At 39.9% G+C, this 15267-nt stretch overlaps 1 protein-coding gene across 2 annotated transcripts in view; it reads right to left on the bottom strand.

Moving 5' to 3' along the window:
- The window catches only part of EPHA4 (EPH receptor A4), a 139611-nt gene that overhangs the window by 27757 nt on the left and 96587 nt on the right, over positions 1–15267 (bottom strand). For both annotated transcript variants that reach the window (XM_004427613.3, XM_004427614.3), the window contains exons 6-8: positions 6265–6389; positions 5113–5272; positions 3830–3941 (exon numbers count right to left, since the gene is read on the bottom strand). In XM_004427613.3, coding sequence (XP_004427670.2) covers positions 3830–3941; positions 5113–5272; positions 6265–6389 — 397 coding nt within the window. The remainder of the gene's footprint in view (positions 1–3829; positions 3942–5112; positions 5273–6264; positions 6390–15267) is intronic.

The following is a 15267-nucleotide window of genomic DNA, read 5'->3' as shown; positions in this document are numbered from 1 at the left end:
TTTTATTAAAATACTAACTTCCCTGATCAAGTGGATGGATTTGATTGATGTGGTTCACTGTTCCAAAACTAATTAGTAAAAGGTAAGTAATTTATTCAGCTAAAGTGCAGATTAAGGAAGATAAAGCAATGTAATAACTAGCCCGGCTCCGGGAGGACCCTTTCCAGCGTTTAATGGCATCACCCATGAAGATTCATAGAAGCCATCCTTCTTTTTCCCCTTCCTTAAGCTGTCATTGTTCTTGCACCAAATGATGTCTAAATGTTCTTCATGAGCAACATTTTGAAATGGTTGGAATTGAACCGTACAATCGCACGCAAGTTGTTTAGAAATGTTCCCATAGTACCATCTGCCCCCTAATTGTATGAATTCACATGACTTCATCAGAGCCAATTTAGGCTAACATTTAAGTGTATTCATTCTTATGTGATCATAATATTCCAATTAGGGCACCGAGGAAGACAGATACAGACTGAATGGTAACTGTTTGAGCATTACGTGAGCTGTTAGCTCCAGAGTGGAAAATCTTAACCTTCACAAGAAGACAAAACCAACTTGCAAAGTCTATCTTTATATTGTGCATTAGACTTGCATGTTAATTCACAGATTACAAACGTTACCAACATCACTGAGGAGACTCGAGAAATTTTGGTTTGATAGAATGGTCAATGTCAGCTTTTAATGTAGGTCAAATTTCCAGTTCAAAGCACATTGAAATAATCTAACTATGTCAGTGTTGGAAGTCAGGAGAGATGGACTTCTGTTCTGACCAAGCAACTAACTAGCTGTGTGACCTCGGTTTAGTTAATTGTTTAACCTCCCCTCCAGGCCTCAAGTTCTTAATATACAAGACGCCAGTGTTTGAATTACACAGTTTCCTAAATCAGAGCTATTTGTGTAGCTCCTTCACAAATTTTGCCATAGCCACTTCATTTTTTTCTTAAAATCAATTCACTTCTTTTTCTTAATTCAGGTAAAGAGGTACTTTATAACCCTAACATAAATGGAAACCCAGTATCACTAAGCAATCATGAAATCAGCTTCTCATGCCTGGTTATCAGGCAATACTTGTCTCTGGTCATCCAACTGTCCTTGAATAAAGAGAGACTCATCTTGTATTTCAGTCCTTTCTTAAAAGTGTTTCTCATCTTTGAACAATAAAGTACTATTTGGGGAAGACACACTAGCCTAAAGCAACCCAAATTAATACCATTTAGGATGCTTCTGGAGGTAACTCGGTGAAATCATTACTATGACGGGGGGAGGGTGTCAGAGAAATTTAACACATTCGATCATTAGTCCTGGAGGTTATGACCTTATCATTGCATTTCATGATGTCATGGTTAGCAGTCCTTTCAAAAACCACTTCAAAAAAGCAATAAAGTGGCTACACTGTGGCGCTCACAAATACATCCCTAGAGGAGAACGGGGGAAATGTCGCCATGGTGCTAAGAGAATGTGCACATGTGGTTTGGGGATAAAATTTCTAGGGACAGCATCACATAGGTACAAGGGCTGCCCCTTAAACAACCCAGATAGCAAGTACAGTTATATGCTCTGAAAACCAGACAGAATCCTTAAATTATAACTTGAGTGATGAGGAAGACACTGATCAAAGATGCCTATAAAAAATATAAGTTAATTTGCTTAACATCATGTGGGTGGTAAAAACATATAATATATCTGTCAATGTACTTTGTATAATGCTCAATTTTAAATATGTAGATAAAGTCTATAAACTTTTTAATAGTTTGATTCTTTCACTGAGATCCGTAAACGTTCGCACATCCAAGTTGGCCAAAAAAAAAAAAAAAGAATGAATCTTCTCATTGAAAAATATTGGAGATTACTCTCTCTACTCTGGCTTGCCTAAAGCTTGGATTTCTCAGTATAAAGTGAATATAATGAAATAAATGAAACAATTGTTATTAAAAAAAAAATCTAGCCAGATACCAGCTGTGAGCCTGAGGCCGTTTCCTTTTTCTTAAATGACAACTTAGCACCAAACAGACTTTCTCTTTGAGGTAATAGATGGACTGAAACTTTTCTCACTGTGTGGGTCCCTGCCCACCTACCTCTTAAAAAATCTCACATGCTACCCGCTGTGTGGGACTCAGCTGGATGGGAATCACTCTAGAAGGGGTCCGTCTCTAGAAGCCATTCTGGCATCAACATTCTGGGGCTCTAAGAAGAGAGACACAGCCCCATCACATTTTCTAGGCTGGGATGTTCCATCTGATGCTTTCCCAGACTGCTGGCTGAAGTGCGGCGAGAATATTTCGGAGGGTACCATTTACCATCTTTCATTTCACTAAAAGCCTGAGCCAGACCTTTGTTGGCACTACCGATCTCCTCTCTCTTCACCTGTTCTTGCTCCATTTAAACGTCTGCAGTCCAACATGACAGAGCACACAGCCTGCGTGCAGAAAAGAATCAGCTGACTATGCACTGGCCGCCGCAAAGCCTGTCAGCTACCTGGCTCCAGGCAGCCCTTCCCATGACAGCTTTATGGCTGACACTAAAGAAGAATCAATAGGAGGGCAAGGGGTTGACATTTCATTTTCTAAAAAGTGATCCATTGAGGACCAATCACCAAGCGGTGTTTATCAGCCTTGGGAAGCGACATTTTTTTTTTAATGGGAGAGAAGGAACAGGAATCATCGCTGGGTAACTCGACAGGCTCAATTCTCCAAGGTGGGACTCATAATTGGAAATCCGATGCATCCTGCCTTCAATAATGAAGGGATCAATAAAAGCAGAAAGGAAATTAAGTCATCAAGCTTGCGACGCTATTTTCCATAGCGACAGCTTTTAATAAACTTGTCTCCCTACATTACATTTTCTTGGGCTTTCCCTTTCCTTTCATCAAAGCAGAACACTCAAAAGAAACTTATAAGGAGGTGACTTATTTCTGATGACTCTGGTTTGACTGCTGTATTTAGGGCAACTTAAAATGAAAAAAAAAAAAAGTAAATCTCAAGGAAAGCTGGACTATAACTAGAGAATGGGAGAGAAGATGGAAACACAAGATGAGACCCACTTTTTGCGAACAACTGGTTCAAAAGAATACGCTGCCAAGCCTTTTTTATTTCTCTCTCTCTTTCCCAGATTGTTTTTCAAGCATCAAGTTTGTAAACTCTCATAGAATAAGTAATCTGCTGTTTTAAATTCATTTCCAAGAGTAATATCATGCCCACCATGTGCTCACTGGATATTCTCTGGAAATGCTGATGGCTTTTCCTGGGGGATACTGAGCATGGTGTCCATTTCTTTGCTTCTGTTGACATTGTTATTAACCAGTATTATGTTGAAGCACCTACTGTGTGCTGGATTATCCACTTTGCCTATCAAAATTCTCCTGTCACTAACCCTTTGAGGCAGATATTATTATCTCTATTTTATAAAAGAAAAAGAAAGACTCAAAGAAGTTAATAATATAGCTGAAAAATGGCAGAGATCAAATCTGGGGCCAAAGTTTTATATGGCTTTTTTTTGCCTTTGCCAGTAAGTCCAAGCTTAAGAGAGGTATATACGTAACACCTTACAGCTTAGAGTGTCTAGAAATCTCCCATTGGCTTGCTTTTCAGCTTGGTTTCCTGGAAATAGTTGGGTCTTTCCAGGACTCTCAGCTGTGAGGGCTGCCACCAGGGCACAGCCTGCAGCTTCAGAGGGGTATGGGGAGATCAAAGCGAAGAGGAAGGAGTTTGCGATGCAAATGCCGTGTTTATGATGCTAATCAAAAGCCTCAGCTTTGTGTGGAGCAGACAAAAGCCTCCCTCAGAAAAACCGGGAAGGTGGGGGGAGGGCAGTGAGTGGCTTGAGTGCTTACCTCCTGCTGATGACAAAAGCCGCGATGAGAATGACCACCAGCACCACGCTGCCGGAGACGGAGACCAGAAGGACTGTGGAGTTGGCCCCATCACCGATGATCCGAGAAGGCACTGCAAAAACAATTACATAAGGGTCACCTTTGGGAAGGTCCTAACTAGAACTTCTGACTGGGTGACAAGTTTCAACTTTCTGAAGCCATTTGTAATGCTCACAGTCTCTCTGGCCGTTCGTTAAGTATTCGTGCAACAGCATTTTCTAAGACAGCCTTAATGAGACAAAGACATTCTTTTTACAATTGTATGAAGAACTTCAACCAGAAGATTCAATAAATCCTATGGTAAACATTGCCACTCATTGCTTTTTCTTCTTTTCCTTCCTACTCTCAGCCCTGGCTGTTATATAATGATCTGATGCATTCCTTAGTGGGAAAGACAGTTGGAAATTTCAGAGAGGACAAGCAGTTTTGAATGTCCCTTTCCCCTGCAACCCCGAAATCTATCAAAAACCTGCCTATTAGTGCCCAGCTCAAAAGCCACTTCCTCCTTGAAGCTTTCCAGGATAATACCAAAGGATGTCAAACCCCTCCAGATTCAATTCTAGAGTATTTTCTCTTCTGCTTTTTTAATTCTTATTTTATTTAATAATTTGTGAATAAAATTACTTTCTAGAACTGAAGTCGGACATTCTCCCCCACCATTTCCTTATCAAGTAGGTTCAGTTTTGTTGTTAATTATGGAGGGGGAAATATCTTGTGTAAACTGCTTACTTATGGGTATGCCTTCTGTTAACATTTTTGATTCAATCAACCAGCTGACCCAACTCACAATATTGAAGGATTTGATATATCTGTCCAAAGAAACTTTTTAAAAAACTGATCTGACTTGATTTAAATAGATTGCTAGAAATAAACACGAAAGGAAAAAAATTGGGGTCCCTTCTTTAATCTTCCTAAAGAGAAAACTCCCTATCTTAATGTAAGATAGCTTTGCAACTCTCCATTAGTCGTTTTAGCAATCCAATTTCTCACGGTTTATAGAAGGCTCAAAACAAGAGAAAAACAGGCAACATTTTTCAATCATATGAAAAGACAAGTCAGATACTATTATGAAAAGTGTTCTCTAAATAGCACGAGGTTTTCCAAGTTACAGACATTAGCTATCAAATTTCAAGCAACGTTCATTGCAGCAAAACATTTGCCCAACCGAAAATTACGTACGGCTCCTTGGATTTCACTGTAAGGGGTTTGCCCTGGATTATAAAAAGAGTCTCAGAACTTGTTACCTGTGTTGGTTGTGACCTCCAGAGGCTCACTAAAGTCTCCATAGCCAGCTGCTGTCCTGGCCCGGACATGGAAAACATAAGAAGTCAGAGGGTTCAAGCCCTTGATATCCGTGTTCCTGGCAGCCGTCCGGACAATCCGATAGCTTCGCTCATTCTGATCCTACATTATGGGAAGATAAAATTGAGGAAGGTGGACAAATAAATCCTCCACTTACTCTTGGCACAATATTATAGGAGCTAAGCCAGTCTACTCAGAAGTTGAAAGTAAATGGAGACTGATAAACTCTCTAAATCCAATATTCTCTTCAATGTTAGAAGTATTATTGTTACTTCTTAGATGTTGAAAAAAATGCAGAGTTCCGGTATGATTATTGTTGACACTGACCACATCCAGATCTTTACTCATAATCTTTTTTGAAAGAACATTAGATGACGGTCGGTGGCTTTTCTCAGTCCATGCCCAGTAATTTAACAGAAATAACTGTAAGAAGATCCCTTGTCTTTTTCTATTTTCTGTCTAGAAAATGTCAAAAATGTTGTAATCTGGTTTCAATGAAAAAAATTCCTGTCCCTTTTCTGCTTTTAATAAGGAAGCAGATACGTGATTATCTTTAAAAAAGAAAGAGAAGACAATTGTTCCTTTTCTAGACAACGTTGAATGCAAATAGCTCTCTTCACAATCCTGTCCTTTAAGAGAGACAGGTTATTTGTAAAAATAATGTCTTTCTATAACTTGAAGAGGCTGAAGAATGTAATTTTCCTTCCGTGGTTTTCTATTAAAAGTCACCAAAACCCACACCTTGATACTGAATAGCAATGATCTACTTAAACAGATCATTATTTCAACTTTTATGAGTCACTCTCCCTGATGGATGGTTTATAGATTAGAACTTCTGAGCTATCATGATTTCCATGACTAAAAAGAAAAAAATATAGTTATGTTAGAATGTAATATATTTTTCCTTTATTTCAAGATAACCAACTTAATATTAATACATAAAATTCATAATTGAATTTCATTGGGAAGCAAATGGATCTGGTTTTGGGATTCACTGGTATTCCAGGATTTATAACTGGTTAAAAACTAAAGAGGAAGGAAGGAAGGGAGGAAGGGAGGAAGGAAGGAAGGAACCTTGTTCATTCAAGTAATACCTTCTCATAATACTTGACTTCATACTCCAAGATCACCCCATTGGGCCGATCTGGTTCCAACCAAGCCAGAGCAACACTGTATCTTGTAACTTCTTTAGCCTGGACCAAAGCAATGGATGATGGTGCTATTGGGAAAAACAAAAAAAACAAAAGACATCTTGCTTTAGGGGAAAAAAAAAATTGGTGATATCAGCTAATAATTTCATCCTATTTGAGAAAAGTGTGAAGGATTGCCTTGTCTTCCTCTCGATCCCCATTCCACTCTTTCCTAGTAGAAAAGCACACCATTTTACAGTTCTCTCCAATATTTTTTTTGTATGTGGTTTGTCTTAGAAAGATAATCTCTGAAGGAAAATCATGGTAGGTCCACAAGCCTACAGCATCACCTCTAGAGCACCTGTAACCACTCCTCACAAAAGGCTGTAGGTGCTATCCCCTTTTTGAGTTTTTCCAAGCCATAAAAGCCTTTGGAAGATCTCCTTTTAAGCTCAGTGAAACTGCATCTCATCCTACCTCTAAAGTATTATGAGTATCATATTGCTGGTCTTTAACTTTATACAAGCAAGAGAATTTGCAACTCTTCCAAGAGTACTGTAGGGAATGCCAGAAGACAAACAACTTACGTACTTTCCAATATAAACAAAAGTACTGCTTAATTACAGTAAGAGTTTCCAGTTTGAACACAACCATGCAAATAACGAGGAACACCAATAAAGCAATGATGGTCTCTCTGGACACAGATGGCATTTTGCAACTACTTTACAAGAGTTGAAATACTGCTTTTGCCTGCTGAGTAACAAACCTTCTTCTTTCACTGAGAAAGACACAAAGGCAGTCCTTCACTGGGTGTGTTATCAGGGGTGGGGAGGAGGAACATATTTGAGATTTAAAAACCAGGCTCCCTAATGCTTGCTTCTCCACTGTAGTGGTCACATCTCCAGCCAGCTGTTATCAAGCTCGGCTGTGACTGACAACAGTACAAATGTGCCATCTCCAGGGAGAAGAGGGAGCATTCATGCAATCTCTAATCTTATCTAACAAAGCTGATCTGTAGAACCAGAGATTAGAGGTCTTCCTAAATTGAATGTATATTCTTGTTCATTCCCAAATTGTGGAAATATGTGAAAACACACATCAAAAAAGTAGCCACCGAGGAACAACAGCATAGTGTTGAGTCTTCCTCCTACTCTTTCCCAACACAGACACACACACACACACACACACACACACACGCAAGACTGCCAAACTCTAACTCAGAGGAAAGAAGAGGAAAAGCAAAATAAAATTATCACTGAAAATGGAATGGGGCTAGCTTCAAACCCCCTTGACCATATGTGACAGGTATACTGATGTCAAGGAAAGCACAGACACACCATAGTCACACAGAAAATCTTCCAGCTGAAGCTAATCCAGGAGGGAGCATCTCTTGGAGATGGCCATTTAACAGCCTGGCATCTCTGTTAAGGGTGCCTCAAGATGGTAACACACACACGCGCGCGCACACACACTCTTTCGTATTTCTTTCTCTCCCTCTCTCCTTCCCCCGAAGCTATTCCAGATTAGATCTCAGGCATAAACACAAGTGAAAGATACAGTGGATACACATGTCCGCCATCAAAGGCAACCCCAAGGTTAGTAATACCAAACTGGATGAACAGAGCTACATGCAGCCGACATATGGAAGCCAGTGAACATCTGAGGAAAATGAAATACGGAAATGTGCTCATTAGCTGTATTAAAGCTCTCCTCCGCCAACACACACACACACGCACGCATTTTCTCTCTCTCTTTACTGGTCGACACAGAGATATGGTCCAGCAAAATGCAAGGAGTGACTTTCATAAACATAGAGGTAGCAAGGAGGCTAAGAAGGCTGTCTGGCTGTGAAAAGCCATTTCACTCCAGGTAATAAATATATTGCCTAACAGAGCACTTTAGCATACGCTCCATAAAAAGGGGCTCTTTAAACTCCGATGTTCAGAATCGGGAAATGAAATAGAAAAGTGAGGCTTTTAGAAAGAAAGCAGGAGGGAGGAAAATCATAAAGTTACAAAATGAACTTTCTCTCAGAAATGGTCTGGGTCAGATCCTGATAATTGACAGATTTCTCGGGAAAGAATTGCCTGGTTGCCCTTGGAGCACACTGATTAACTAAGATGGTTTCTCTCTGGTTGGGTTATCACTGAACTGCTGCATGTGGGAAATGAATCTGATTTTCATTTTAGAAGTTGGAGCAGCAGTAATCCTGTGCCCATTCAAAGGGAATACGAGCTCAACAGAAGTGCTCAAAAAAATCTCAGGCAGGGAGTTAACAATATAATCGTGTTAACTAATAGAATATTTCTAATGCAGCCTTACTTGGAAAATTCATATGCACAAATGTGGAAATCAACCAACAGAGCTACGCTGACTCAGCTGTCGTAAAAATGGAGGAAAATGAGATGAAAGAGGAAAGGAGGATAAATAGTTCTAATTCACAAAAAGTATTGTATTGTGTGGCTGTAAAGTCTGAATTCTTTCTGAACAGATGTTTTTCAGAAGAGTGTTTTTATCAGGCCACAGTGACAAAAGCAATCCGTGACAAAGTGAGATTGAGAAACATACTTGAAACATGCAACTTCATTGCAGAAAATATGGCGGTCATTCCTCCCCTGGGAGGAGAGCTTCTTAACCTCTCTAGTAAGAAGAACACCAGTTTGGGAAAAGCTGGGCTTTGCCACACTGCCACTTCGGAGAGAGGAGGCAGCTTGGATGTCCTCTACATTATAAGCTGCATAAGGGTTCTCCCCTCGTCTTTCCTACCCTGCTTCCAATGCAGCCTCCAGCTCTACATCTGGAAGCCATCACCCTGCCATGTGTGTCTGCCTGTGGCTCATTTCCCTAGATGAGGCATTTGGCAACAGCATTTCTCAATCATTTCCCTACCCCAGTGATTCCCAAGCATCAGGCTTCTCATGCCACCCATGTAATTGATCCACATCCCTCTGCAACTTGTACTATGATTTAAGCAATATTTTTCTTAAATCGACACACTATATTATTTTGAGAGGAAACTTCCTATTACTGTTATCAGTCGCGATTAATGGCAGGTAACCATAAAAATGAGAATAATATATAAATAAAACAATGTTATCAATGTTTGCTAGACACTCTTGCCCCTCCATACTTTGCCACAAAGAGAGATTAGCCAGTATTAGAGAAACGTTAAGGATAATCCTGGCATCAACTTGAGATTCTAACCTTAGCGTAATCAGAAGAACTGAGAGAGAGAATTGGAAAAAAAAAAACTAAGTTTCACACAAGGCAATTCAGTATTGTGCAACATCCACGGGTCTTTCCTAGAATCATCTTTGATGTTACCATTGGTATGTTTCCACACTTTGGTAAACACTGCCAAACCCTACTCAATTTAGAAACGTTTTGGATTCTGAGTCCCAATACCCCAGGGCTCTGCCCTTTGCTAACAGAATTAGAAGAGGAGATAATAGACTAATAAAACAACAGATTGAACACTCGTCCCAAATATATGGCTCAATAAGAGATTTGAGAAATCAATGCCTTAAGTTTAAAACAGGGCTTCTAATCATAGTGGGAATTTTGGTCAACATAAAAAGACCAAGCAGAAAAAAGGTCTTGTTGTCCCTCAGTTCTCTAATTTACATTCTGAAACCTTATAGAGACATGGTTCTTCCTTGGTACTGACTCATCCACTAAGCACATACTTAATGAACACCAATGGAACAAGGCAAACAAAACTGAATCAAATACAATCCTTGGTATCAAATTAAGTACCATCTTATCCTTTAGCCTCTTCTTAATTGGAAAAAAGATGGGGAAACTTTTATACTAAGTCTTATAGAGAAGACATTCTCTAATGTCAACTCTGAGGACCCATTCTCTAGAACTCAAGAGGAGACAGTTTCTCTTCTTCAAGTTCTCTCATGGTGAGAGGGAGAAGTAAGAGGCGGGCGTTTCCTCATCATATTGTGTCCTTTAGACACGCAATACACCTGCTGAAGAGTCAGAGAAGAACCTAAGGGCTGATGTAAAAAGCATCCTCACTAAAACAAAGAGATGCATCTTAGATTGAAAAGCATTCCTACCAACCCACAGACTTCCTTCATAAAAGGGATGCTTGCTTTAAGGAAAGTTTTGTGCCCCCGGACATAAGCAGATGTTCTTTAGTGGCTAGAATTTTGACATAACACACAACGCGAGCTGGTCATGGTAGTTGACAGTCATCTGGTTAGAAAAAGATGACTGATGGATGTAAAAATCACAAGGGCAAGAACTACTAAGGGGTAGTTTTTAAAGACAGGTTTGTGATTTAATTGAATTAAGTCCTTAATTTTCAAATTTTTGAAGCAGGATTTCCAATGACCAGTAGATGTCCATTTTCCTGTGTGAGATGCCGCTATCTGAGACCACCTTTTCCTATTACTCCCAACGGGATTTCAGTAGTTTTTAATCCAAAACATGTCCTCCATTTCTTCTTTTTACCTACAAATCATGCTGACACATCCATTCAATCATTCACCAAATGTCCTTTAAGCCTTTGCTTGAGGAACTTAAAATCTACAGTAGAGCTAAATGGGCATTTATATTTAAAAAGCTAAACTTGGCTAAATGAAGACAGTGACTGAGACAAGAAGCTAGAATAGGGAGAAGTGCATTGTGGACTGCAGAAAGAACCATGGAAGGATTTGGGTAAGGTTGGTGAAGTATGGTCAAGATTTGCAGTGATGAACAGGAGGCAGAAAGGGGAAAGGTGGCTGAGCCGAGTGCACTGCTGCAAATACGATGGAATCTTCAGGAAATCACTAGCACACTGGTTCTGTGAGAGTGGAGGGCTCATCTAAGACATGCGAAATGCAGTAAAGATGAAACTATATTTGATCCACATACTTAAAGTATTCTTCACTTTACTAATTTGGTGGGAAAGTCAATCACTTTTACAAAGATTTTGGATAAAATTCCAAGTTTGAAATTTACTAACTGCCATCTTGAGCAAGTCACTCAAATTTTCTAGTCTCAGTTCACCCATTCATAAAACACCCTTCCTTCCAGATACAAGCATGTAAGCTATTAGAATATACAAGCCATAAGGGTAGGGCTCTACCTGTTCATTTCTATATCCCCACTATCCAAGATCATATCTGGCACGTAGTGGGTGCTCAATAAGTTTGTCAAAGAATAAAACTCAACTACATGTTAAAATAGATCTAAAAAGATCTTTGTAGACAGCAAAATGTTTTCTAAATATAAAATACTAGAAGTAAGTCATCCCTAAACAACTTTTATCTGCACCTGTTTTGGATGACCTTCTGTGGGTTTCCTTTTGCTATTTAGGTTAACTAAGATATTGACAATCAGAAGTGAAGCAAATGACATTCTAACTATAAGCGGAGTCTCTGTTTTGTAAAGGATATGTGACGCTTCTGAACTTTTTTCGAACACAGAGGCTGTAAAATGTCATTCAAATGTAAGTTAACATTAAAACTAGTTTTCACTGCACCTGTTACAGACAGCATTTTGAGGGGCTGCTCTTTTGGTTGATGGAGGTGTTGACAATCGGCTCAGTATTCTTCCTCTGGATCTGGAGGGCATATGTAAATAGTTCTCTAGACTTCCTAACCACAAAGGTGCAGTGGTGCTGAGATTCCCCCAAGTCCTAATCCTAAATCCAGAATGAGCCCTAAGCATTCTCCCTGTTTTTCAAGACCACAGTTATCTCCAAAGATGCACTAGGGTAAACAAAGTCAGTTACTGCCCGGAGAAGCCATTAGCTACCACATATATCCCTGAAATTCCACCAGAAGGACATCCTGAAGTGTTAGGGAACTAGAGTGGAGAGCCCTGTGCAGTCAGGGTAGGGGCACCAAGATTGAACAAGTGGAACAGACTCGGTCTTTCCATGCACCCACTGGAAACAAGTAAAATATCATTTTTTAGAGATGGAATAAAAACCAAAGAGGATAAAAGGTAAAATTCACCAAAGCTTGGAGGTTGAATGATCTGAGCCTTTTATGAGAAAGTCAATGTAAATTCTTCCCCCTCAAATAATTCTGTATTGAACATTCCACATATCCTTGAGAAACTGAGAAAGCTTTCTGAATAGAATCCCCATTTCCTAGCTACCTATGGTTCTATCTGGTTTGAGAGTAGACCGCAATGCATCCAGAAGGCACACGTGGGTTTTATCTCTGTGTGTGTTTTCGAGAAACAGAAACAGCACACATGAGGGCCTCCATCCTCACTCTAACAGTGGTATGTTTCACAATGAGGAATTACAGGGGATGCTTTGATGTCAAACAGAGGTGGCTCCTTTTAAGAAAATGGCAAATTTAACTTTCTTTGGTCTCAGCAGTTCTCCTCGCTCCCCACCGATGCATATGCTGCAATTTTCTTTTATTCACTTCCTCAATGACTCGTCATTAAACACCTACAAGTCATTTTACTGCAGCAGTTTGGTACTTATGACACCCAAATAGGATAGAAAAGAGAAAAAGGGATCTGGAGAAAAGAAAGGGAGGAAGGAGTCGCTACAAGCCTTCACTTGCGGGCTATAAAATGTTTTCTAGGGTTCAGCATCACAAGCAATGAATTAAAAACACTTTGGGGGAACCTGGTGGGGTGGGGGGCGGGGAGAAGGGGGTAAAACAGATTGACTGCATTTCACTACTGGCTCAAATTAGGGGGGCGGAGAGAGTAAAGCAAGAAATAAACAGATGCAATGAAAAGTCTCCAGCCTGTGGGCAAGGAAGAGAAAAACAGCCCTTTATGAAAGTCAAGAAACCTAAGCCGAGGATGTCAGTGGTGCACAATGCCCAGTGTTTGGAAAGAAGATGACTTCTTAACCACAGTAGGGTTACACTTCCCTCCCCAGGATCTGAATTCAAACAGATGATGTTTACTCAAGGGGTCTTTCTCCGACAGAAAAAATAAACTCACAGTTTATACATATCTCTGTTTAATGCAAATCCCATATTTAAATTTAATTACTTGAAGCTTAAGGTGGTTTTGTTCTCTCTTTCTTTCTCGTTTCAATGCCACAGCTCTGATTTGCTCTTTATCAAAGGTTTGTGCATTTTAAAATGCTGTCAAGCATCAAAATTAAATGCTTCAGAGCACTAATGATATCCTTGTGATTAAGGGTTTTGCCATCGCAGAGACGCTAAGAACTCTGGTGCTAATATTAATTGCTTTCTTCTACATCCCACCAAAGGGAGGGAAGGGTTTCTCCTCTGAGCTTCGCACCACCTATGGCAGCAAACACCACTGAGCAAATTTGTTTTTTACTATTGTCATTGTAGTATGTTACAGTTCTCAATAGCATACAGAGTGCTTTCATACACAAGATTTCGTTTGCACTACGTTCAATCAGCTGGGTTATCCCTCAACCATTTTTTAGGTAAAAATCATTAAAAGACTCAATCCCCATCCACCCTCCCTGGATACATCACCAATGTTGTAAGAAATTAGCTCTGCACTCTACAGCTTTTAGCTGCTGTACCATTAACCCACATATGCACATTTTCTCATAATCAAGAAGTGAAACTGTTTTTAAAACAAACAAATAAACAAAAGGTATAGAAAAACTTGATTTTTCCAAAATTGATATGGAATTATTTTCCTATTCAACAAAAGACATAGAGCCAGATTCTCAATTAAAGCCTTTAGAAGACTCTGAATTAATGAAGTTCATTTATATTTAAATATGGAAATATTAATATTAATTAAGCTTATACTTAAAATGTATGAGGGACGCATTTTTTTTTCTTTGACGTGATTTCCAAGGTCAGTACACAGCCTATTTTAAACAAATACTATAAAATAAAGCAGGGTACAGTAACACTTAATGAAGGACACAACAGACCCTTGCTTCCAGTGATTTTCCAAATCTGATGTTGGTACACTAACGATGCTTTAACTTAGCAATCCAAGAGTTACACTTCACAAAGCATTTAACTCAGACTCTTACTTTACTTATTTTTCCAAAGAAATGGGTGGCGGATTATTTTAAACAACACCTTTAGAGAGAGCTAGTCCCCACATTTTAAATAATGGAATGTGATGCTATTCTTGGCCTTCATGTTAAGTGTTTAAGGAAGGAATAGGGAAGTTGTATAAGGAAGTTGAAGGTGTCAGATTGGCCTCTGTGGCTAACAGTTCAAAGATGTGTGTTCTCTTCTCATAAATAACTGTTTCTGCGATGGAGCTGCACAGACAAGGACTACATTTTCTAGATCCTTCTGCATGTAGGATGGTAATGTGACTGAGTTCCGGGCAATGGAATGTGGTTGAAGCGCTTACTCCTCTTCTGGATCTCTGGTGCATAAATAACTCCCCTGGGACCCTCCATCCTCTCTAACCCACCAACTGCCAGCTGGATGTTGAAGCCCCCCACCGACCCTCCCCTCATCACCACCAACTGGATGCAACTTCAGCGAGAAATAATTTTCTATTGCGTTAACCTACGAAGCGACACGTGGAGTTACAGCAGGTGGCCATTCAGGTCAAGTAGAGCCACTCAGCAAAAAAGAGGCAGTTTAATCTAAGAACATTTTCCTATAATAACTAACTGAAATAAAGTGTAGTGGTACTGTGGCCAATAGAAGATTGCGCTGTGGTTTAAAGCTGCACGGATGGTCTTTGGGCTCCCTCTTGAAAACTCCAGCTCCTGGGCATGCGCCACGAGCAAATATGCACTCGCTAGTGGGAGACTGGTAAGTGCAACCCTCGGGTCAGCTATGCCAGGACCACACCGTGCAGCTTTGCAGGGACACAATCACAGCCACGGGTCTTCCGACAGTGAATGAATTCCGCAGAATTACAAAATACTGAGCTAAAAGATTCCACTGGGCTTGTTTTAATGTTAAATGGGAAAAGACAGTGGGGTTCTTAAAATGGCTTGGTTGAGTTTTCTTTTTAGAAAAGAGTTAGTTTAGTCTTCATTGCATAGTTAGCTGACGCGGCTGAAGACTTGGGCCGTGTGAATCAGAG

Source organism: Ceratotherium simum, chromosome 37, assembly GCF_057802395.1.
Source record: "Ceratotherium simum simum isolate JZ-2026a chromosome 37, ASM5780239v1, whole genome shotgun sequence".
NCBI classification, from domain to species: domain Eukaryota; kingdom Metazoa; phylum Chordata; class Mammalia; order Perissodactyla; family Rhinocerotidae; genus Ceratotherium; species Ceratotherium simum.
Note: the sequence above shows the minus strand (reverse complement) of the source record. Positions and strands in the feature narration are given on the sequence as shown.